Raw genomic sequence first — 23,360 nt, forward strand, 5'->3', positions numbered from 1 at the left:
ATTAAAACAAACAAACTGAAAAAAAACAAGCACTACAAATGCTTTTGGCATTTTTATTAAGTTCACTTTGACATCATTACAGGGACCACAAGTTTTCCTGTTTGCACTCCCCCCCCCAAAGCTCCCACATATTAACTTAATTAAAAACTAACAAACTGAATGTAGATGTTAGTCATCACATCTAGTCTTCAAGAGTCAAAAGCAAAAAGAATGACCTCCGTCAACCCTTCTCAGAGAGAAACACAGGAAAGAAGAAACAGCAAACATGCTAAGGTACTACAGGAATAAGTTAAAAAAGCAAACAAATATTAAACTGAACCTCAGAAGAGAAGAAAGCAGATAATAAGACGAAGAACCTAAACAGAGAGGTTTGCATCTCTTAAAAAAAAAATAGTTATATAGTCATAATTTACCCTTAAACTCGAAAAAAACAATGTGGTAATGCAAATTGTCAGAGCTTGACCTGTTCTTCGAAAGCAACACCGCACATGTGATCTCGACTGTAGGACATGCTAGTTAAGCAACACAATGACAAGACACTTCCGTCTGAATCTGATCATGTGTGTAAACATGCATAAAACACAAAAAGGGTGAGAGAGAGAAAATTCATGAAACAAATCCAAGTACATTAGAAAGGAGCCTTAAAATGTAATGGAAATTGTTAATGTTAAAACTTCAGTTTTCCAATTTGGACATGCTTCCAACTGCATCAGCTGGAATGTTAAGTGAACAATGCAATAAAACCATCAGGAGCTGGCAGACTATGCAGTAACAAAAGCAACATGAATGTAACTTGATATATGGTAGATAATCCATTTATCACATCGTAACTGTGCGCATAAATGCATTCGAGTAGTTTTTGCACGGACTGACGCTGCTTTCAAACACAGCGGCCCAACCTGAAGCTATTTGTACAATGCTACCCTTCCCTTTCTGAAGTAAACACACCCTTGTAGCTGTATCCTAAAAGCCAACAGTGTTTACAGTGGGGTTTTGACTTTCAAGGAAAAATAGTGTTACTACATGTGATTAGTAAGTGTAATTATCCAGCTTAAATAATAGTTCTTTGCAGCCTTTTTAAATATTTCAACTTCTTCAGTGCCCAAGGTGGTAAACGATGCCCCGAAATGCTGACAAAAAACGGCCTTACTTTTCTAAATGACATAAATGATGGGCACTGGCCCCGTTTCAACAAAAGTCGATGACTTGTGGGGCCAACATCACATCAAGCACAAAGTTATTGCCTTCCTCTCCTATATTCTGGTGCTCTGACGATCCTATACATAAAACTCAATCTTAAGGTTATTAATATTTATTGTTACGAAGCCAATGTCAGACAGGGGACTTAAAGCAGCCATCCTAATCGAGATATAATAACTATTATTTGAAGAGTAATAATAACATTTACATGTGAACTCAACTCAGATGACTGAGTGCGAGAGAGGTGCGAAAGAGACCAATATAAGAGCTGTATATTTGTTTTTTTTAAATATAAAAAGCAACACTAACTACTTCACAGCAAAGAGCCTGTTGTAATCGAACTATATATACATACACAAAATTAAAAATTGCGCCAATAACAGGGAGGAGAGTGAACTAGACCGAATTATCACTGCTGGTATCCATCCTGACTGATCAAAACGTGCAAGTCTAGAACTGTTCAGTGCATTTCAGATCAATACGTGCACATTTGTCGAAGAACAAAGAGGGGGGAAAGTATGTTTCATAAAGTTCTCTTTTTTTTTGGCAGCATTTTTCAGTGAAATGTTCCTTTTTTTTTTTTTTGAAGTACAGACATTTGCTTTTGAGTCAAACACCTGTCTTTATTCATTACTACAGCACCACCCAATCCAACACTCAAAACCAGGTCATAGGTTCAGTCTAGTTCACAAATCCTTCCGTGCACTGGCCTTCAAAATGGGCATCCAGTAGCATTACATCACTTCCTGTGTCGAAAAACACCAGCTCCTGGAGCCCCGAGCTTCTTTTCCTAATGCTCATTAATAAGCTGCAGAGTTAACATTGAATATCAAGAAGCTTTTTAGATTTTACATACTAGCTGGTTCAGTGCAGATGGTTGTTTTAAGGTGTGAGGTTAAACAGGGAAAGAGAGGGAAAGGGGCGGGGCTTAGTGTAAGGGGAGGCGGCTAAAGATAGAAGGATGGTAAACATGGTAACGAGGGATCGGAGAGGAGGATCATTCTGCTTTACAGCGCTTCATGGCTCCTGGGAGTTTCTCTTGTAGCCTGAAGGTGAAAGAAAAAAAAAAAAAATGAGGCAAACGCCCATTAGGTGGCAATGTTACTATGTGGAATCACGGTCTCACAAATTGATTCAGTTCTTTAAAGATAAATAGCAGGCACAGATGGTATACATTTTTACTATATTACTCTACTCAAAGCAAACTCACTTGGCAATTGTAGTGTTGACTTGAGTGCGTGCAATGTCAATGTAACGGTCAATCTGGGTCTGTGGAAAGAGCAAAGAGAGCTTGCATCATAAGAAACAATGACTGTAATATCACTGTGCTTGTGAATATTTATTATATAAAATCATAGCCTTCTGAAGTTTAATCATCGAATTAGGTTGCATTGTAATTTCTGTTTTTCTGTCCCCAAATTTAAGAATGTAATGAAACTTTTCTTATAGCATTAAAAATATATTTAATTTAATAAAATTGACAAAACTGAATTTAAGACTTTAAGGACCTGCAGGGACTCTGTAACTATACAGAATATTTACTGAGGTCACTTTTGTGGATATAAATATATATTGCTGGAAAACAGCATCATAAATTATGTGTCAGATCAACGTATTGTCTGTTACCATTAAACATTTGTGACCCTGGACCATAAAACCAGTCTTAAATCGCTGGGGTATATTTGTAGCAATAGCCAAAAATACATTGTATGGGTCAAAATTATAGATTTTTCTTTTATGCCAAAAATCATTAGGAGATTAAGATCATGTTCCATGAAAATATTTTGTACATTTCCTACTGTAAATATATCAAAACTTAATTTTTGATTAGTAATATGCATTAAGAACTTCTTTTGGACAACTTTAAAGGCGATTTTCTCAATATTTAGATTTTTTGCACCCTCAGATTCCAGATTTTTAAATAGTTGCATCTCAGACAAATATTGTCCATCAATGGAAAGCTTATTTATTCAGCTTTCAGATGATGTATAAATATCAATTTTGGAAAATTGACCCTTATTACTAGTTTTGTGGTCGAGTGTCACATTTTTGTTACTGAAAACAAAATGATCTAAAAATAAACTTAAACGTATTTTATTTCAGCTAGTTGCTGAGACAACACCCTTTTTTCCATTTACTTGAACTTGATGTACTAAAATAACTAAAAATGAGAAAAATAAAAACTATATGGGCGTATTTTTAAAACAAAAATGACTAAAGAACATTAACTAAAATGAAAGAAAACGGATCAAATATAAAAATAAAAACCAATTTAAAATAGACACATCATAGTACAGCTATAATTGAGAGTTGTGGCTTTAAATTGTCTCACTGTAAAGATATTAAAAACTGGGTTACTGCAGTTGAGGTCAGTGCATAGTGCTCTGCGCCACGGAAATTAAAGAGACAGTTCAGAGCTTTGTGGCACCATTATGGATGCATCACTATATTCGTACATTAGTGCTGTAATTAATTTGTGAAGAGGTCGGAAGAGGAAAAACTGCATCAGGCACTCCTTAACAATCACTGTTATATAAGAATTTAAGACTTGACAAATGCTTTAAGTAAAGAGTATGACAAGTCTACAGTAAGCACTTACATAAGACCCCTCTGGTGTAATAATCATACATACTGATTACTGTTTGCTCTGAGTGGGCCGCCTGCTCTCTAAAGGCATTTGAGCATGTATCATCCATTATAAGATGCTTTTTTTTTTTTAAAGCAACTCTTTGTAAGAGTTTTAAAATATTATACTTGTTATGAATGTAGCGAAACCATTTCCTTTGTACAAGACTTCTCGGTGTCATTAAAGATCATGAGTAACAAGAGCAACCTGTAATACTAGTTAACATTATAGAGTTAATTGCTAACACACGGAGGCAGGTGAATACAACATATGCTCTTCTGTCCCTCACCTTGATTAGGTAGAGCTAAATTAGTTACTACGGAAAATATTTTATTATAATTATTAGAATAATTATTTCAGAAGGGATGCATTAAATTGATCAAAAGTGACAGAAATGCTCCAAAAGATTTCTGTTCCATTTTATTTTGAACATTATATTCAAAGAATCCTGAAAAAAAACGTACCACAGTTTACAAAAAAAACCATCAAGCATTGATAAATAAAAAAAAATAAAAAAAAAATAAAATAAAATAAAAACTTAAATCTTACAGACCCCATACTTGAGCGTATTATTATTAGTAGTAGTAGTAGTAGTAGTAGTAGTAGTAGTAGTAGTAGTAGTTCTTATTTGGACCCCCACAATATATGCTTTTTTTGGAGCACACAGTGCATAGTTTGCAACTGAAAGATCAAGTTCTAACCTTGTTTTTCTCATAGATGGGCGGTACACTGAAGAGCAGGATGTCGGCTGGAAAAGAAAACACCCAATATGAGATCATTACAATCATTCTTAAAATCTATGTGGATTTATTCTCAATTGGTCAGCCTATAACTAAATGAAGAAATTTTGTTCCCCTCAAATTTAAGTGAGATTCTAAAAGTGGCACATTCGGCCTACCGAGGATGAGGATAGTGATGCCATTGAAGACCGCTCCAACATATGTCAGCAGCCACATAACCACTGCCAGCTGAAATCAGAAGGTAATGTGGGTCAAAAGAACAGAAAGCCTGAGAACACAATTATTTTTATGAATTTTGAAGTAAATGCAATGCTTTAATAAAACATCTACAGCTAATATAGCAAAAAAATAAATGCTCATTGTTGCCTCTTGTAATTTCTGGAGTATAATAATATTACTATTTTATTATAACTATAAGCTTAAACTGTATTGAATATATTTTTTTGTATGTACAGGAGAAAATCATGCATGTTTTGAACAAGTAGATGAATAAATTCTGAAAGCAATTCATTTTTTGGTGAACTATTTCTTTAAATCATAGCATTTATAATTGCTGGCACTGACCTTGAGGGAATCCACCAGATCCTCGACCAGAAAGAGGCGGCTCATCTGCTTGAGCACACGGTTGACGTGGGTAAGACAGCCATCCACGTGCTTGCGGAAGGTCTCGGGGGGCACGGTGACATCTTTCTCCATCAGAGCCCTGTCACAGGAACACGGGTCAACCCAATTAGCCCTGCCACTGAATACCCACACACCTCTGAGCACCACTGCACCAACACTTAGTGTAACAGAGCCTAACATTAAAAGTGCCAAATGGACTTACAATGTTAAAGGTGAAAGATAGATAGACAGATAGACAGATAGATGTAACTATCTATATTCAGAACATCTATATAGAACATATATTTCTTTCATCTAAACCAGCTTAATATGCTCAGTTAATGAATTATATTAACTGTATAACAAATTAGATTTTAAATTATAATAAATAATTATATTCATACCTGAAACTAAAGTGAAAAGTTTATATTTATAAAATTTTGGCATTTGTTAAACATTTAAATTGCACACAAAACTGTTTTTCTAGCTAGATTTTAAAGCTATAATTATATATATGCTGTAAAAAATGATTGTGATTTTAACAGTAAAAGACTGGAAAAATGCTACTGTAAAAACCTATTAATTAGTTAACAGTAAGTTATCATACTATATACGGTGAATAACTAATTACGTTTAATGTCATTTTACAGTAAAACACTGTTAAAATTACAGTTTTTGGAAGTGATAAAGAAAAAGTCATTGTATAATTTACAGTGAAAAAAACAAATAGACACTCCCAGAATTCCCTGCATGACGCCTCTAGTTTCTTCTTAGGTTTTTTTCTCATCAGTTGTGTAAATTAGGGTTTTATCTTACATCTAATGTTGTTAAATTAATGTTCACTGCAACATTTCAGTATCATGTGTGTCACCATGATTGGGTTTAGTACATTTTGGGCCAGATTTACTAACAGCTTGCACTGGCACAAACAGTCTTTGAGTTAAAATATTACTGTCAGGATTTACTAAAGATGTGTCGTGATGAGTTAGCACTCAAAAAGGTGTGGACAGTTATTTTAGTGTCTATCTTATTGAATATGCATTTGTAGGAGTTTCCCTTTCAGACGCAACATTTATTTATTAAAATTAATCACAACGCGATTTACTAACGTTTGCGCTCATCAAATTACTGGCATTTGCGCCATTATTTACTGCCCAAAAAAGCATGTCTTAAAACAGGTGCTAATTTGCGTTGCTCTTGGTAGATTGCGCTGGTCATTATGGAAATGATGTGGTTGTGCCCATGTTATTTAATGTGTGAATTATCATATACACACACATACATACATACATATATATAGCTTGGGATGAGCTTTGATTCATCATGTGACTCTCATCTCCACTTGTGTTTGCTGGTTATTAGTGTATTACAATGGTTCAAAACAGATATTAGTGCTTTTTTTTTTTTACAGCAAAGTTCTGGCAACCACAGCTGTTGGAATTTTACCATAAATGCCACCGATTTTTATAAATAAATATTTTCCTGGCAGCTTTATTCACACATACTTTAAATTATGAAGACAACAGGTTAAGTAAAAACAGTGTCAAAAGATCCCATCAGAAAATCCAAGACCACAAAGCAATTTTCTCAAACATGTACATTACAGTGAGTTTATTGGCAGGACACTGTATTGAAAAGACAAGGCTCTTACTTGAAGGGATGTCCGTCGCTGGACTTCTGCACAGCCTGGATGACAGATTTGTAGATGCGGAAAGAGATGGTGACACAGAGCAGGGCCAACAGCAGGTAGGAGACCACGCTGATCACGCTAAATGCTGCCAGAGAAAGCAGCAGCAGCAGCGACACGCCAAACACCACACCTGACTTCTTAGGGTCCCGCCAGTGCACCAGGTCATTCACTGTATGACAGAGAGAGTAAGTGAAAACCGTGCGCGTGGCATGTTTCGATGAACGTTACATGACATAGAAATAGTGACAAAATGAACGATATGAATTGTTGAACTGGTGTAAAACACTTTAAATCCCGAGCCTGCAGCTGTAAAAGGCAGCAGCACATTATTTTAATGGGTTCTCTTTTTGTACCTGAACTGCAAAATCATTAGGTCTCTCATAAATAATATAGAGCTCATATTTTCCATATGACTGCGGTTACGTAATGCAGTTTTTGAGTGGCTGGTGATTTGGTGTGAAAGGAACCTTTTAAAAGAAGCCTTACATAAAAGGCATTCTCCATGTGGAGCGATGCCTTGAGGGGGTTCGGCTCTGTGCGTTTCCATTTCTCAGGAAATCATGGACACATAAAGTGTTCCAAACATGACATTTCATAAGGAGGAAGAACAGAAGAACAGAATAATACACTCATATATATTTTCCTGGAAAAGAGTGTTTTCAAAACACTGTCTTATTAGAGGAGGAATTCCAACATGGGCATGTGTGTAACAAGACCATACACGTGCAAGTGCTGGCTGGTTGAAAACACAACCACGTCGTCCACTGTTACTATGTTTGGTCTGTCAGCTTTAATATATCACCTCGAGAACAGATATGGCGTTCACACTCCAGGAGACTGTAAATGCATTCATGCATTCAATTCAAGCAATACATGGTCAGGTACAGCTTTTCCCCTCAAGTTTTCAGAGAACTTTTAAACTCTGAAATGCACTGATCACTAAATATAAAATTTTTATTAAATATACTAAATTTAATATCTGTTGGCATCTATAATATGGCACATAAAATTACATTTTTGCATGATTGGTGAATACAGCCAAGGTCAAGGTCATCAAGGTGGGAGAGGCCAAAATAATTAAGTAAATTAATAAATAAATAAATATATATAATTAGGGTTCAAAAAAATTGGGTTGTATAATTTATTATATTTCTTTCAAAAATAATATATATTTTTAAAGACGACTCACCAAGGCTGCATTTATTTGATGAGAAGTACAGTAAAAACAGAAATACTGTGAAATATTACAATTAAAAAAAAAGTTTTCTATGTTCATATATTTTAAAAATGTCATTTATTACTGTGATGAGATTTCAGCAGCTATTACTCTAATCTTCATTGTCACATGATCCTTTAGAAATCATTCCCAAACATTTATCAAAAACAATTATTAATACCAAAAACATGTTGAAAAATGTTCTGCTTAATATTTCAGTGGAAACTGTTTTTTTTTTTTAATAAATAGGAAGTTCAAAAGGACAGCTTTTATTTGAAATAGAAATCATTTGTAACATTGTCATTGCTGCCACTTTTGATCAATTTAATGCATCCCTTCTTAATTAAAGTATTAATTTTCTTTAAACAAAAATCTTATTGAGCCCCAACTCGTTTGAACAGTAGTGTACCTACTAGTTCTCACAACAGAAAAAAAAAAAAAAAAAAAAAAAAAAAAAATGCCTGCATGTCATGTCCCAAGACATGCTTCATAAAATGTCATGGGATACCAAATCAACTAAACAGACAAAAATAATTGTGAAAAAAAAATTGGAACTCTAAATGAGCTCTGGTCAGTTGAATGCTATATTTTAAAAGAGGAAGTGGGTAAAAACTGAAAAACAAGAATATCTGTTGAGCAACCAGAGGAAAAAAGATTGTTTACAACAACAGTCAACGTGACATAACTACAGCACAATGGTGTGTGGCAAATGATTCAGAGCCTGAGAGAGCACCATTGTTTTTGTCCACTCTCACAGCTCAGGGACTAAAACGCTCAGTGCATGTGAGGGGTTTCCTTCTTGCTCACTGCAGGGGTCTGAGTTCCTCCCAGCATGCTTTGCTAGTGCCCACGGGGAGGCAGCCTAGGCTGAGAACAGTTATTCGTTATCATTCCCTCCCTCCCTCGCTGGCGTTAGTGGACCCAGATACAACAGCATGTCCCAGTGGCTGATGAGCCGCAGTGGCCTCTTTTAGTTCTCACAGAGCTCGGCTCTTAAAGGTACATACACCAACTAATGCATTGGTGCGGAACCATGTAAGAGTTCACGTGTGTGTGTGTGTGAATCATTTAAGAGTCATGCATGAAATCACCTATCCCACCCAAGTACAAGAATTTCAGCTAAAAATTCCAGTTTTTCTTTGTCACAGTGAGTGCTCATTTGTATGTTCAGAAACGAACAGCGTGAGCCAATTTTCATGCAATGAAACCCTAATGAGGTCAGTTATTTAAAGGCTATTGGCCATATTTATACACTATGGTCTGTTTCAGCGTGCTTAAAATGTTTGCACTTGCTTCCCATCATTTTAAAGTCTCAAGTGAAATTAAACTACTACATTTTACAAGGCAGACCATTTGGAAAAAATCTAATGCCTAATGTGAATATTTATTTGTAGTTACATATACATATAAATACATAATTGAGCACAGCGATTAGCCAAACCTATGCTCGAGTTCACACAACCACATGCTATTATCTACAGCTCTGCCAAACCCAAGTGGAAACTCCCACACCCATTAAAACAAACTTTCACACCACTGGAAAGCTCTCAGTCAGCTGTATTTGGGTGATTGACAGCTAAAATACCAAGTTGCAATCGTTGTCAAAAAATGAATAAATCTCACCCACAGTAAACAACTCAAGAAGACTGAGACAAAGAATATGTTCTATATCCATTAAATATGCCACTTACACTGTTAAAACTATATATGGCATCTGGCGCAAGAAATTAATTACTGTCTATATGAATTGGTAACACTTTACAGTAAGGTTAAACATCAGTTACTTTTACAGGATTTGTTAAAGTTAATTTCTACAGATACTACTATAGTTAACTTCAAATACTTATGTTGGAACATAAATGAACAAAAAAATATATTTATAACAATATAGTATACTGTACGAGCCACCGCTGCTCAGGCGATTTGATGGATGGATGGAATATAGTATATTCATAAATTATCATTAACCTGTATTAAATTCGGTAAAAAAAATAAATTGTATATGATACCAGATGCATTATCTAATGTAAACAAAAGAAAATTATAGTGTTCTTTTTTTTGGTAGATACCCAACTATTCTTAAAATATAAAAGCAAATTTATTCTCCATTAACTCTGATCATAATGGGATCCTTCAAAGGAATCCAAGGTTCAAAACTTAATACTTAAAATCATATTTTGAGAATGCATTAGAATCTTTATAATTAGTAAAAAGTAAAAAAAAGGCCAAACATTTCTCCTTTTGAGTGGAAATTGCACAAAACTGATTATTCTGCATCACCTTCTCTCGTGTCACACCAGATGAGTACACACACAAAACAATAGCGTACTAACTGCCAAATGGAAGATAATGCTACTCCTGTTAAACAACACATTTATCCTGATTTCCTGAAGGTTACACAAAAAGATGAATCCTGAGACAAGAAAAACTGTACAATCTAACTTCAAGGGCTTTGCATGCAGCCATCCTGTAGGAATGTTTATACAGGTACTTATCACTTTTAATATTGTACCATCGTGTTTTAAAGGTCATGAGACATGTCTTTGAAAAAAAAATACATCAGTACATTTAATAAAGATTGTCTCACAACAAACAAGACATTTAATCTCCATAAGGCTATTGTAATAGCTTGAGAGTGTTTAGTTACTGACATTTTCAGAAGCATTCTTATAGGTTAGAGTTGAGTAAATTAAAATTTAGTTATAAAGTAAAAGAGGTAAGTAAGGTCTAGTGTCTGGGCATACTGTGTGTGCAGGGTTAGCAGGCTACTTGCCCAGAAGAAAGACATGTTACCTGTAAGATGGGTTAGTATTGCTGTCAAGACATGCTCTGCAAGGTGGTAGGCCTCTGCTACCCAAATGTCGATTGCCTCTACCTCTTTGGGAAGTAAGGCATCAGGCTGATACTTGTTTTGACGAGTGTGAGATGATGAGGTGACTGAGGTCTCAGGTCTAGGTGTAGGAAGTGGAGCGTTATCAGGCTTTAGGACAGTCTTCATAGTGGGGATATCCTTGTCTTCGTCCTCTTGGCTGCTCCCGAGCTCTTTCAAGACAGAAATTGTGAGGTGCTCCTGCTCCAAGTCCATGATCATAGCTGGAGAGGACGCAGGAGCATCAAATTTGGGATTCTGGTCTATAGCTTTGTGTCCGGGACTGAGGACCTCAGGTTCCTCGTCCTGCCGTGACTTAAGACACTCCCTCATGAAGTCTACGAAGCTGTCAGTCGCTGCTGTTACTGAACATTCTGCTTCAAACGTCTCTGTATCGCTCAGGGTCTCTGGCGAATCCGGTCTATCTAAAAGATCTTTGGTGGGCACAACTCGAGGTTCAGACTTGGTTATCACTGATCCCTCAGTAACCTCGTTTGCCACAGGGCCATAAATATCTTCACTGACTTTGCTAGACTGCTCATTGTGAAAAGAGGGAAATGGTGCAGGTGGGTTCTCTTGAAGTGGTGGCTGTCGATCAATGGACTGGATTGGCAACTCCTCCTGTTCCTGCAAGATTGAAGCATTGATTTCTACGGATGTCTTTTGATCTTCTGAATCAACACTTGGCATTTCATTTTGAGGGATTATAGTTTCAATATCATCAGGAATATCAGATGAAGGGTCAGATAGGGAAGGCTCAGGCACAGATTCATAGTCTAGCCTGCATTCGATGGGTGTCTCATTGAAATCATCAGGAATATGTTCGAAGGATTCCTGGACACTGGTATTTTGATTATCTTGAGGACAGCTGGACTTTGAAAGCTCCGTTTTCTCACCTTTACTTTCCTTGAAATAAGATGAATTCAGCTGGTCTTTTAAAGCAAGCTCTTCACTGGCGTAGTGATCCAGGTAAGTCTCTACATCATTGGGCTCATTTGAGGGGGAACTGATGTCAGGGGGAAGGTCAGAAAGTATTTCTGCGGCCTTGTCTATGTCTTTATCAAGGGATGGCTCTTTAAGGGGTTCAAAGGTCACTAAATTCTGAGACATAAGCTCTTGAGAGTCCTCTGAATTCAGGCCTCCAGAGTCCGGAGAGGACTGGAGAAAAATGCCACTTTCATAATCATCTTCAATCACCTTGTGTTCAGGAGAGCGCTCAGTATCAGAGTCATTTTGATTTGTATGAGAGGAAATGCCATGGTCAGGTTTATGCTCATCATGTAGAGTTTCCACAGATACTTGTTCTGGAACCTCTGGGTCGTGTTGCTCTGGTGACCTTTTTCCATCACCTTGCAATATCTGACACTTTTCATACTCCTCCTCCTCTTCCACTTCCACCTCAAGTGGTTCCTCATCATCACTTAAAACTTGTTCCTCGGTTTCAATTACATTAATAATAGGTACCTGAATTGGCTGTTTTTCAGTGGTTGGAACAGTCTCGTCTTCCTTGTGGGTTTTGGTATCAAGGTCATCGTTTCCCACTGTTGGGATGCTCATGGTTTCCTCAATCACAGTATCATCTGACTCCCCAGAGCTGTCTACCTCTTGGATTTCAGCAGGCTCCAAGTTTCCCTTTGAAACACTGGAATGTTGTGTAGAACTAGGCTCCATCTGTTGGGATACAGGGGGTGATGGAGACTCAAAATCTGCAGGAGGAGCAGGGGAGGAAGGATGCTCTTGATTGTCAGGGAATATCTGATAGCCTTGAGTGCCCATATCAGCTTTCTCTTGTTTGTCCCACATATAGGCTGTTGGTAAAAAGTTTAGGTCAAATTCAGAATCGTCCTCAACACTCTCTTGTTTTGATTGATTTTTGTCATCATCCTTTGACTGATTGATGTCATCTGGCACTTTTATGGGACTGTCCATAAACTGATCAGGAACTCCTGCAAAAGGTTCTGGAACTTCTGCTGTATCAACTTTGTTTGGTTTCATCACTTTGGATGGGCTCTCTTGCACCATGCAAGAATCATTTCCCTCATCAAGATCAGGATCTTCAATGTTGAAATCTGGTGCTGGAGGTAAGTGAGCTCTCATCCAGTCAGCGGTGTCCTCAAAGTCACTTCCACGCCTTTCGTCTCCAAGCACTTCAAAGGGTGATTCTGGAGATTCCTTCTCATTTGACATGGCCCTTTTCTGAAAGGATGAATCTGGAGATTCCTGCTCATTTGACATGATCCTTTTCTGAAAGGATGAATCTGGAGATTCCTGCTCATTTGACATGGTCCTTTTCTGAAAGGATGAATCTGGAGATTCCTGCTCATTTGACATGGTCCTTTTCTGAAAGGATGAATCTGGAGATTCCTGCTCATTTGACATTGTCCTTTTCTGAAAAGGTAATTCTGAAGAATCCTGCTCATTTGATGTTGTCCTTTTCTGAAAGGACAAGCGGGAGGAAATTCCATGTGATTCAGTAGGGGACTTCTCATAGTGACGCTCTTTAAAATGTGGAAACCCCCCATCACTTCTATCAAAATCATTCTGCTTTGCAGCTAAAGCTTCTAGTGCTTTGATTCTCTCAGACACTGGGGATGCCTTTATAGGAGAGTCCTGCTTTTGAGAGCCAAAAGATGAATCAAAAAGCTCCCGTTTCTCTTTGAAGGTACAATCTATGTTGTCAGCAGGTGATCCTGAGGAGTCTGTTCCATAAGCAACTGGTGAAAAGGAACTTGACTGAGAAGAAAAGCGAAGAGATGTGGCCATATTTTCTGAAGGTTTGTCAGAGCCCAGTACCACTCTTTTGTCTGCATCCATCATGCAGCAGGAAAGAGGAGGAAAAGGAGGGTTGGAAATAAAGATCAAGGCATACTTTACCTTAATTCCGATTTGCTAAAGCAGGGGAACATGCTGAAGCTCAGGTTTGTATAGGATCGTCTTAAACAAATCAAGAATTAAAATTTCAGAGCCAAAGATCCCAACAACTTTAGCAATCAGCAGCTACATTGGAACTTTATGGAGCATTCCCCAAGATGCTTAATTTGCTTGCATCCATTTAACTGAAGCTAAAGCGATCATGCACACACTGCATGGTCTCACATATTAATGGATGGAGTTTGATGTCTGCATGCCAGCTTGACAATGTGCTGATACCATTGAGGAATCTCAATGACACACAAAAGGATTCTTAATGGTTTTAATGTATTATACATGTAAGGGCAGATTTACACAACTGTTTACTTCAGATGACACCCCCCCCCCCCAAACAAAAACAATTAAAACAGACAAACAAAATGAAGTACTCATTACCCTCAAGCAAATTACTAAAGAAATCAATTTGTTAAAAAATTAAAGCACTGTTATTTCAGATTCTACTAAAGGGCTGTCTAAATTATGCCTCAACTATCAAACCATCTCAAAAAGAGAGATGATAAAGAAATCAAATTATGGTGTAGATGACAATGAGGCCAGAATTATAAGAGCACAGGGAATACAGCAAAGTGAATGCTGGAAATTCTGACCACTTCACCATGCAACACAATGGCTGTGTCCGAAAGATGAACAATTCTGCCATCACAGGGACTATGTGGAGGTAGGCAGGTAACAAGGCACATCTAAATACAATGTTTCCATCACATATGCTAAACAATTTTAAGTTAAATAATTTCTCTTGACTCTCCAGTAGGGTCATAAAACCAGTTCTGGAGGGACTACGGGTACCATAACACACCATGACTACCACATTCTAACGTTCTAATTATTTTGTCCCTTTACAAACCTTCCATTTCCTGGTTTTACTTTAAAAGATAAAATCTTAGAATTTGCATGCTGTAGGCTACATTTCTGCTAGTAAAAAAACATGTGCACTGCAACTGACGAGAAACTAGTATTTTCTCCCTTCTTTTTATTATAGGGCCTACCCAGTAAGAGGAAAGCCTTCTGAAAATAGATTCAATTTATATGTACATAAAACGGACAATATGTAACTTATTGTACTTTACATGTCAGTTTACATGTTGTTGCTCACCACTGTTTCAACTTAAAGACTTTTGTCCCTACATCTCTTTAAGATTGTGGTATGGTTAAGTATTCATTGTGCAAACTAAGAAACGCTATTATGATGAGTCGTTTAAATGGTATATCTTTATGAAAAAATATGCAAAATATTTCACATAATCAAAAAAGTATTTAAACTAACTTTAAATAGCTAATATTATAAACTGAAATGAATTTCTACATGATAATGACATTTCTAACATTGAAGGGATACCTATGATATCTGAAGAATTTACTCAAGATCCACTTAATGCTAATGCTTCCTATATATAAATAGGTCAACAATGGGTCTACAATGATCAAAATCCTTAAAGTAAACAGACATGAAACTAAATGACAAACAAACAAACAAAAAGACTGAAATCTGATGACTTCCTCTTACTCTGTGGTAAAAGACAACATGCAAAATGCATGGAAAAAGCAGGTGAAGAGTCAGCTGCAGCAGCCATGGGGATGTAACCCCAAGCAGCATCCTGTTGCTAGATCCCTCCCCAGTGGCGCTCTACCTTCAGGACCAGTGCGGTGTTGGGGGTGTAGCTCCAAACACAGCTTGTCGTAGGGGAGGGGGGACATCAAGGACATGAATCCTCAGGCACACCAACCTGATCCATTTTTAGGATTCTGCTCTCGCACAAAGTGAACTTGAACTTCTCTGCTATCTTAAAATACGGTGGCAATCTTGGGATTAAGCTGGACCCACAGTAACGGTGACCTAAATCATGTTTGCAGTGGGTATAGACTGGAGCCGATTGAATTTCTAGCATCTGTGGGGATTTAGCTTTCCCATTTTTAATCTGTGAACCACGTCAGATGTGGGGTGGACGATGAAATGACAGGGGATACTAATGGTAAATGGGAGGTGATAGCCACAAATTATTGCCAGGAATGGCTACGTTCAACTTTTTAGCCCGGGAAACCATATACTACAGGGTATTGTTGGATTTACAGAGCCAAGTAGAGACTGTGTTAGATCAAATAAGGCATTAGATGACAAGCCACAGAAATTTGGATGACCTCAGTTGAAGAGCATTCACGAAGTTAATCCATGTTTGAGGATTTCAGAAACTGTTGAAAACAGGAGGAACTTGGCTGTTAATTATGGATTCCAACGTGCATGATTGCAAGGGGGTCACCATTAGTAACCACAAGGGTCTTGTTACAAAACTTGTCAGGGAGGGTGGTTGGACTGCACAGTACACGGTCAACTGGCGTGCAGGTGTGAGACTAACTATGAATTTGATTGTTAATGTTTAGGTAAGAACTTAATTATCAAGACCATACAGATTGAAGGAGAGGACATTCTGATGATATTCCACAGAAACCGGTTGGGTTCTAGCTTGAGAGATAAGGATCTAATTCTTTAGTAAAACAATTGGTAGCTTCTTTCTGTGTCCTCTGCTTCATTTCCTACTCCTAAAAGGAAAAACTCCAAAAGATGGTCTTACTGTGAACATCTAGTCTGGTATAGAGGAGGAGAGGGTCACTGGCGAGAGGGATGGAGAGCATCATAGCAGCAGCCCAGTGGGATATAGCATACTTAATAGAACAGAGATGACAGAGGAGCATGGAGAGAAAGATAAAAGGTAGAGAAGCAGGCGAGCATCATAAGAGAACTATACACTTGCCTTGAGGAGACTGAATGAGAGATACAGGCGAAGAAAAAAAGGAATCTGAAAAAATAAAATAGGACAGAAGAATGAGAAGAAAAGTCTCAGTATCCTTCTTATACTCTACATTTGAAAGGGGAAAATGTTAGTGAAATGCCCAGCGAAGCACCTTTTACATCTCAAGAATCTAGAAAAACAAAAGAAATAAAAAAAGAGCTGACAGCAAATAACTAAGCGCTTTACTTGACAAGGAATAGAGAGAGAGAGAAAAAAAAAGTTATTTACTCAGCTTCATATCGTTCTAAACCCGAGCAATTTTCTTCTGTGGACTACAAAAATGTTTGAAGTCCAAACATTTTATCTTGTCGACTTTTAATGTACAGAAAAAAAAGACCTTTTGTGCGATACAGATTTGTAATAACATAAGGGTGAGCATCTAATCTACTATTGAACCATTAGTGATGGTGTGAGATGCTCTCATCTTTGTAAAGCTATTCCAAAAAAGCATTCCTCTGTCTTTTATGCATGCAGCTTATACTACATGAAAGACTTCACAGAATACTGTACTTTACTAAAATTCACTGTAACACCAGTGAAGGCAAAAAAAAATAGTGTATGGAAGTTTTTCCTAAAACAAATGCTGAATTAAATGGTTAAAATGTAAAATAAAATACATAAAATCAAATGATCAAAATGGCCACAGATTGTATTTAATTGGCAAGTCTCATAGGACAACTTTATTACATAAGCATTTAATTATAGTTTTAATTGTGACTGGGCTTTGATTAATTGTTAAAGAAAAAAATCAAATTAGATTTTATTTTATTTTTGTTATAGTTGAGTACTACAAATGAAGAAATTAAACTACATTTGATTTATCGTTTGAGCATACATTTTTAGAATTTGATTTAATATTTGACAGTTTGAACATTTGATTCACCATTTTAAATTTGAGGAAAAAACTTCCATAAAGCTGATTAAAAAATAAAATAAAAAGTGACCAGTCACAGTACCTAAAATAAACACTTTTGCGTATACATTAATACAAATTTTAACATGATTATTTTTTCATGTGTATTATACACATAAACTACCTATTAAAGCACTTTTTTTCTGTACAAACAGAACTAATTATATACACATTCCTTGATGATTCAGCTGCATAGTGTACAATACTTACTCATAATAGTCAAATGGTGGAACTTTCTCATGGAATTTTCAATGATCCCTCCCATACTTTCTGACATCTAACCCTGCAAAGCACCCACATGTTGCACCACTGTGTTATGTAACCTGTTAAGGGAAGCCATTTTCAGCCACACTTCAAAAATGCATGTGATTTGGAAGCAAACAATATTTGCATTCATCCAGAAGCCACTTACAACAGTTGGATCGATCATCAGGCTGTAAAGGCAACGCTAGGTCACCAGAATGGGATTAATCTACTCTGGAATCTCAACAAGAACAAGGAGTGCCAACAGCGAGAGTGGTGAGAAAGTTAAAGAGAACAGGTTGATCGAGTAACGCAACAGTCTTAAATAAGGCACGCTCTACTGGTCACAAATAACAAGGAGTGTACCCCTGCTTCACGGCATTCCTTACCCAAACCACACCCAAAAGCTTTGAATAAGCTACACACCTTGCGCCATTGATCTGGACACCAAAACCCTGACAAATCCACACACCCTCTGTCATCTTGATTGTAGTTTTTTCCCACTTATGAGTCAGCCATATAGAATCTGATTCACTTTTTGTGACAGCAGAAACCACGTGGTGCAATTATGGCATCACAATCTGATATCCTACCAAGGTCGGTTAGTCATGTTTAGCCGGCAAACATTTAATAAGGAAATAAGGTGTAGTAATCCAAGGATCTGATAGACAGATAGCATCTATTGCGAGGGCAGAGGTTAAATGCACCAAGATGGCTTGGGTTACAGGGCAATGCTTAAAGTGGGACTGGATTGGCCTCTGACACTAGAAAAGCCTGTGTGGCATCTCTGTCATGCCAGCAATATCAGCTCTATTCCTGAGGGGACTTAATGATGACTCCTAAATCTTTAAGAGTGCTGCCTCAGCCAGCTGTATTGACCTTAGGGATAGTGCCCAGACAGAAGGGAGAGGCCGAGAGAGACTGTTTTCTGACAAAGCAAAAGACAGTATTGATATAGCAAACATGAATTTGATTTTAATATGATCTCTTGGTCTCATATAGCATGACATTTTAAACAGATTGTTCTGGGTTGAATACAAGTTAAGATCTACGAAAAACATCTAGGGGTAGCTGACAAAATACTTTTGGAATGTTGACAGGAACTATGTTTGTTAGCAAAATGCAAACGCATAAGAAGTATTAAAGCTGCATGCATAACTCTCTCTCTATAATTTATTTGCACATAGCTTTAATTATAATAATTTATAATTAAGTTGCATTCATTTAAATACACCTGAAAGATAACTTGACATCTCATTCAAAATTAACCAGGAAAGACAAAAAACTGTAGTAAGTAAAAAAGTGACTAACCGTAAAGTAAAGTAAAGTAAAGTCGTGACGTATTGTCAAGTATGGTGACCCATACTCGAAATTGGTGCTCTGCGTTTAACCCATCCAAGTGCACACACACAGCAGTGAGTAGTGAACAAATGCACGCACACACACACACACACACACCGTGAACACACACCCGGAGCAGTGGGCAGCCATGCTGCAGCGCCCGGGGAGCAGTTGGGGGTTCGGTGCCTTGCTCAAGGGCACCTCAGTCGTGGTATTGAGGGTGGAGAGAGCGCTGGACATTCCCTCCCCCCACCTACAATTCCTGCCGGCCGGGGGCTCGAACTCGCAACCTTTCGATTACGAGTCCGACTCTCTAACCATTAGGCCACGACTTCCCCCGACACATGATGTAACACATGAAATATACAATTTCACTCGTATGCATTTAAATTTTTACATAAAATATATTTTAAAAAATACAAATAATAGGCAAGTTATGAATCAACTTCCCACAGTCATAATTTTCACAAGAATCATCGACTTGGAAAAAAAAATGCACTTGCAAAAGAGGCCTATGAAGCAACCACAGCATGCTTGCTCCACAGATTTCCAAATTAAAGAACATAACGGTTAGTTCACAGCTACAAATTCTACTGATAGAGCTTAACCTGAATTTAACCCAGAATATTGGATTAAAACAACATTTCACAACTAGGTCTGGCATCATTTAATACCTTGTATTTACATACAGGCTTTTAGTATGTGCAACATGCCAATGGCACCCAGACAGGCATCTCAGATTGTGTCTTGGAGGGCCAGCTAAATTTAACCATCCAGTCCAATGTGTCACCTTCACATATGGCGTCTGTGATAGTAAGCCTGTAGGCCAGTCATTGTGTCTACATCCTTCCAGCAATATTCGGATTATGATACCTACAGTAACTGAAGTCAATGTGTCTAAGCGCAAGACCCAAAAAAGCATTTGAAGGCATCAAACGATTTGAAAGGGTGATGAAAACTGACGTCATGAGTCTTAACTTCATGTTCTAATTTTATTCGATTCCCAGACGCCTTAATGAAGCCAAACCAAGGAGGCCAGAAGCGCTTCATATATTGCTGACGACCTAAAAAGCACTGAACCAACATCCCAAGTCAACAAAAACCATACTGCATTGTTTTCACAATGGAAAAATATACAGGAACTGAACAAAGGGCAGCGCATCACATCAACAGAAGGACTTATAATGTGTACATATGGGCCAACTTAACTGCATTTATTAGGGCAAGGGGTTTGTTTACCATTTCTTACATATACACATTATGTATGTATGTATGTATGTGTATATATATATATATATATATATATATATATATATATATATTTGTGTGTGTATGTGTTTACCGCAAGCAACGGGACAAGCAAGAACATTTTATTACCAAATCAATCCTTGTATGTAATTGAACTTGGCAGTAGAGAAGGTAATTCAGTCCATTTTAAAGAACCTAGAAAATTATTTTTACGCCATGACGTAATTACGTCACCCTGACTGGGCATATTTAAAATATTAAAATCTAATTTAAACATTTCCCAACTCTTGGTTCAAATTGAAAACAGCTAGCACCGATTCAGTTCTGATTCTTTGACCAGATCCGACTCAAAAGAACAATTGATAATCGGTTCTAGACAGCTGCATTGATTATTCTAACTTGTCGCGTCGCTAGCACAGTAGATGGGGGGTGTATGTAGGTTCTTCCTTCGTTTACACTGTCTTCCAGTTTCGGATGCATCTGCAGTGCAGATCATCAGCTGAGCCGCAACATGTGCCCATTTCAGCTTGGGTTCAAAGGGGTATTATGTGTCCCCATATTTCTCCGTGGCCTTTTCCTAAAAATAAACGTCAGGTCAAAGCTGTAGATGAGAACACATGCATTCTGAGTCCAACATCCGCCATGCCATTTCTGCCTGTAAAGTGTAACGCCAAAAACCCTCCTACTATGCCCAAAAGGAGGCGATATGGAAAGTGTACGTGAGAAATAAACAGTGCAAGACTATTACATAACGCCAGAGAGCCACAGTACTGGCTTCAAGGCATTTAAACTTGTGCATTCGTTCAAATCGATCTGATTTACGCTATATGATCTGGTATTGTCCTTAAACGCACTATTCCGTGCGACCTGCCAAATGCACTTCCATTTGGAACATCAGTAAAATTCGCCGCTAAACTTCAAAACAAATAGAACACACTTCAACGAAACTGTTGTATGACGTTAACGTTCTCTTACCGGAAAACTTGGAGTCTTTGGACGATGCAGAATGCCCATCGTTCAGGCCTTGAGACGAAGAAATCTGAGAAGATTGGGTCATTGGATCTGCCATGTTCGTCGTGTTGTTCTACAGGAGCTGTAGTTTAGAAGTGTCGTTTGAGGTCTGGCTGCTGATTGATACTCTGAACGTTCCCGATTCACCGAGTATTTCCTAACACAGCAGCGGCGTCGCCGAGCCTGCGCAAGCACATTAGGTGAACCTGCCTGAATGATGCAGTGGACGGGGGCGGTGGAAGACAAATAGGGCGGGTACACGAGAGAGAGAGAGAGATTAGGGTGAGAGGTCGATTTTTTTTTTGTTTAAAGGGGTACGCCATAAAACTATTTTGATTCGATAATGTGCCACAAAAAATTAAATTCCTTCACGTGTCCCATAAGTATCAGAGATAGACCTCTGACTTTTCTCATACAGACTGCATCACGTGTTGTAAACAAATGCATTCTGTATGAAAATTATGCTCTAAACTATTACCTATAAGTGTTTGTTATATATTTTCAGTCGTTAAAAAAAATCTTACGATAATATCATTCTGAATTGTCACATATTTTTCATTTTACTCTGCCGTCTTGAATATACATACAGTTGTTAATAACCCTGAAAGCTACGGACGGTTTGGGTTAGGTTGATATCTAATCTATCCTCGCCTATTTAAAAAAAGATACACTAAACGCTGTGTAACTCTATGGGGCGTGATTATGTAATGTTTTCGCATTTGTGCTCTGGAGTTATTTTCTACCATGACAATAAATATTGGGTCAGCGTTTAATTTCTTGTTCAACCGCGCCCTCTTTTGGTTAACAACAGACATGTCCTCGTTTGCTTGTTATGATGTTGAAGAAAAGGAAACGTTTGACCATGTTTCCCTCAGGACCGAGAAAACGATGAAGAAAAAAATATATAAAAGCAGAATTACAGTTTTTCTCGATTGTTAAACACATTACTTAATATTATGCCTTTTTTTTTTTTTTTTGCAAAACTCTAAATTCAAATCCATAACTTCTAACTCAGTTCCCCAAACGTCCTATATTCAGGTCAAAATGAAGCTCTCCACTCAAAACAACTCAAAACAACTTTCAAAACAACACCAAACTTTGCTCTCAGGCATGAAACACAAACCCTCAAGCACACACTCACTCACACACACACACACACACACACACACACACATGTTGGTTTTTGTGGTTTATGGGGACTCTCCATAGGCGTAATGGTTTTTATACTGAACAAACTGTGTGTGCTATTGCCCTACACCAACCCTACACCTAAACTTAGCATTTTTAGATTTTCAAAAAAACACCATTTAGTATGTTTTTTTAAGCCTTTTGAATTACGGGGACATAGGCAGTGTCCTCATAAACCACCTTCATATTGTAATACCTCTGTCATACCCATGTCATTATACAAATTTGTGTCCTCATAAACCACATAAACATGCACACACACACACACACTACAACACAGTTTTACACACCGATGAGATAAATTCAAAACAATACTACAAAAACCAGTAAAAAGCGTTGCTTGTGGCACTTCCTAATTGTTTATTTCTTAATTTAATGTACTGTAGAGCACAGTACAATACATCAAACAACAACAAAAATAATTATTCTGCCCCAGCATCCCGTCTTTGGTCTGGGACAGGCCAAAGAACCTCTTCAATATCACAGGCTATATTGGCCCTGGCCAGGCAGCCGGGGTAAAATCCTCTTGCATGCTTGATCCAACCCTGGCATACATCAACTAAAATATCTGAGACTGCTTGTCTTCTTGCCCTTGCCCCTCCTCTTTCTCTTCCATTTTGTCATCCTCCTCCTCCTTCTTCTCTTCCTCTTCCTCTTTCTCTCCTCCTCTGTGGTGTCTTCGACCTCTTCCTTCATGTCTCTCTGGATCCATTGTTTCAAACCTGAATTTTTCAGAGCTGAATTTTCTCAGTCAC

At 37.6% G+C, this 23,360-nt stretch overlaps 1 protein-coding gene across 3 annotated transcripts; it reads right to left on the minus strand.

The window, feature by feature from the left end:
- Positions 1 to 37: 37 nt before the first annotated feature.
- LOC306887379 (reticulon-3-B-like) lies at positions 38 to 21,658 on the minus strand. Of its 3 annotated transcripts, XM_079445061.1 has the most exons (10): positions 21,382 to 21,638; positions 16,617 to 16,667; positions 13,381 to 13,748; positions 10,869 to 13,140; positions 6,821 to 7,028; positions 5,131 to 5,269; positions 4,725 to 4,794; positions 4,528 to 4,574; positions 2,411 to 2,469; positions 40 to 2,246 (listed from the first exon to the last, which is right to left on the minus strand). In XM_079445061.1, exons 1-10 carry the CDS (start codon positions 21,473 to 21,475, stop codon positions 2,198 to 2,200), a joined length of 3,357 nt encoding a protein of 1,118 aa, XP_079301187.1. In that variant the 5' UTR covers positions 21,476 to 21,638; the 3' UTR covers positions 40 to 2,197. The 3 variants fall into 3 exon arrangements, with proteins under 3 accessions (XP_079301186.1, XP_079301185.1, XP_079301187.1); XM_079445059.1 differs by lacking the exons at positions 10,869 to 13,140; positions 13,381 to 13,748 and having other exon boundaries at positions 39 to 2,246; positions 16,623 to 16,667; XM_079445060.1 differs by lacking the exons at positions 10,869 to 13,140; positions 13,381 to 13,748; positions 16,617 to 16,667 and having other exon boundaries at positions 38 to 2,246; positions 21,382 to 21,658.
- Positions 21,659 to 23,360: the final 1,702 nt, after the last annotated feature.

This window comes from Barbus barbus (genome assembly GCF_936440315.1).
Source record: "Barbus barbus genome assembly, chromosome: 2".
Taxonomy (NCBI): domain Eukaryota; kingdom Metazoa; phylum Chordata; class Actinopteri; order Cypriniformes; family Cyprinidae; genus Barbus; species Barbus barbus.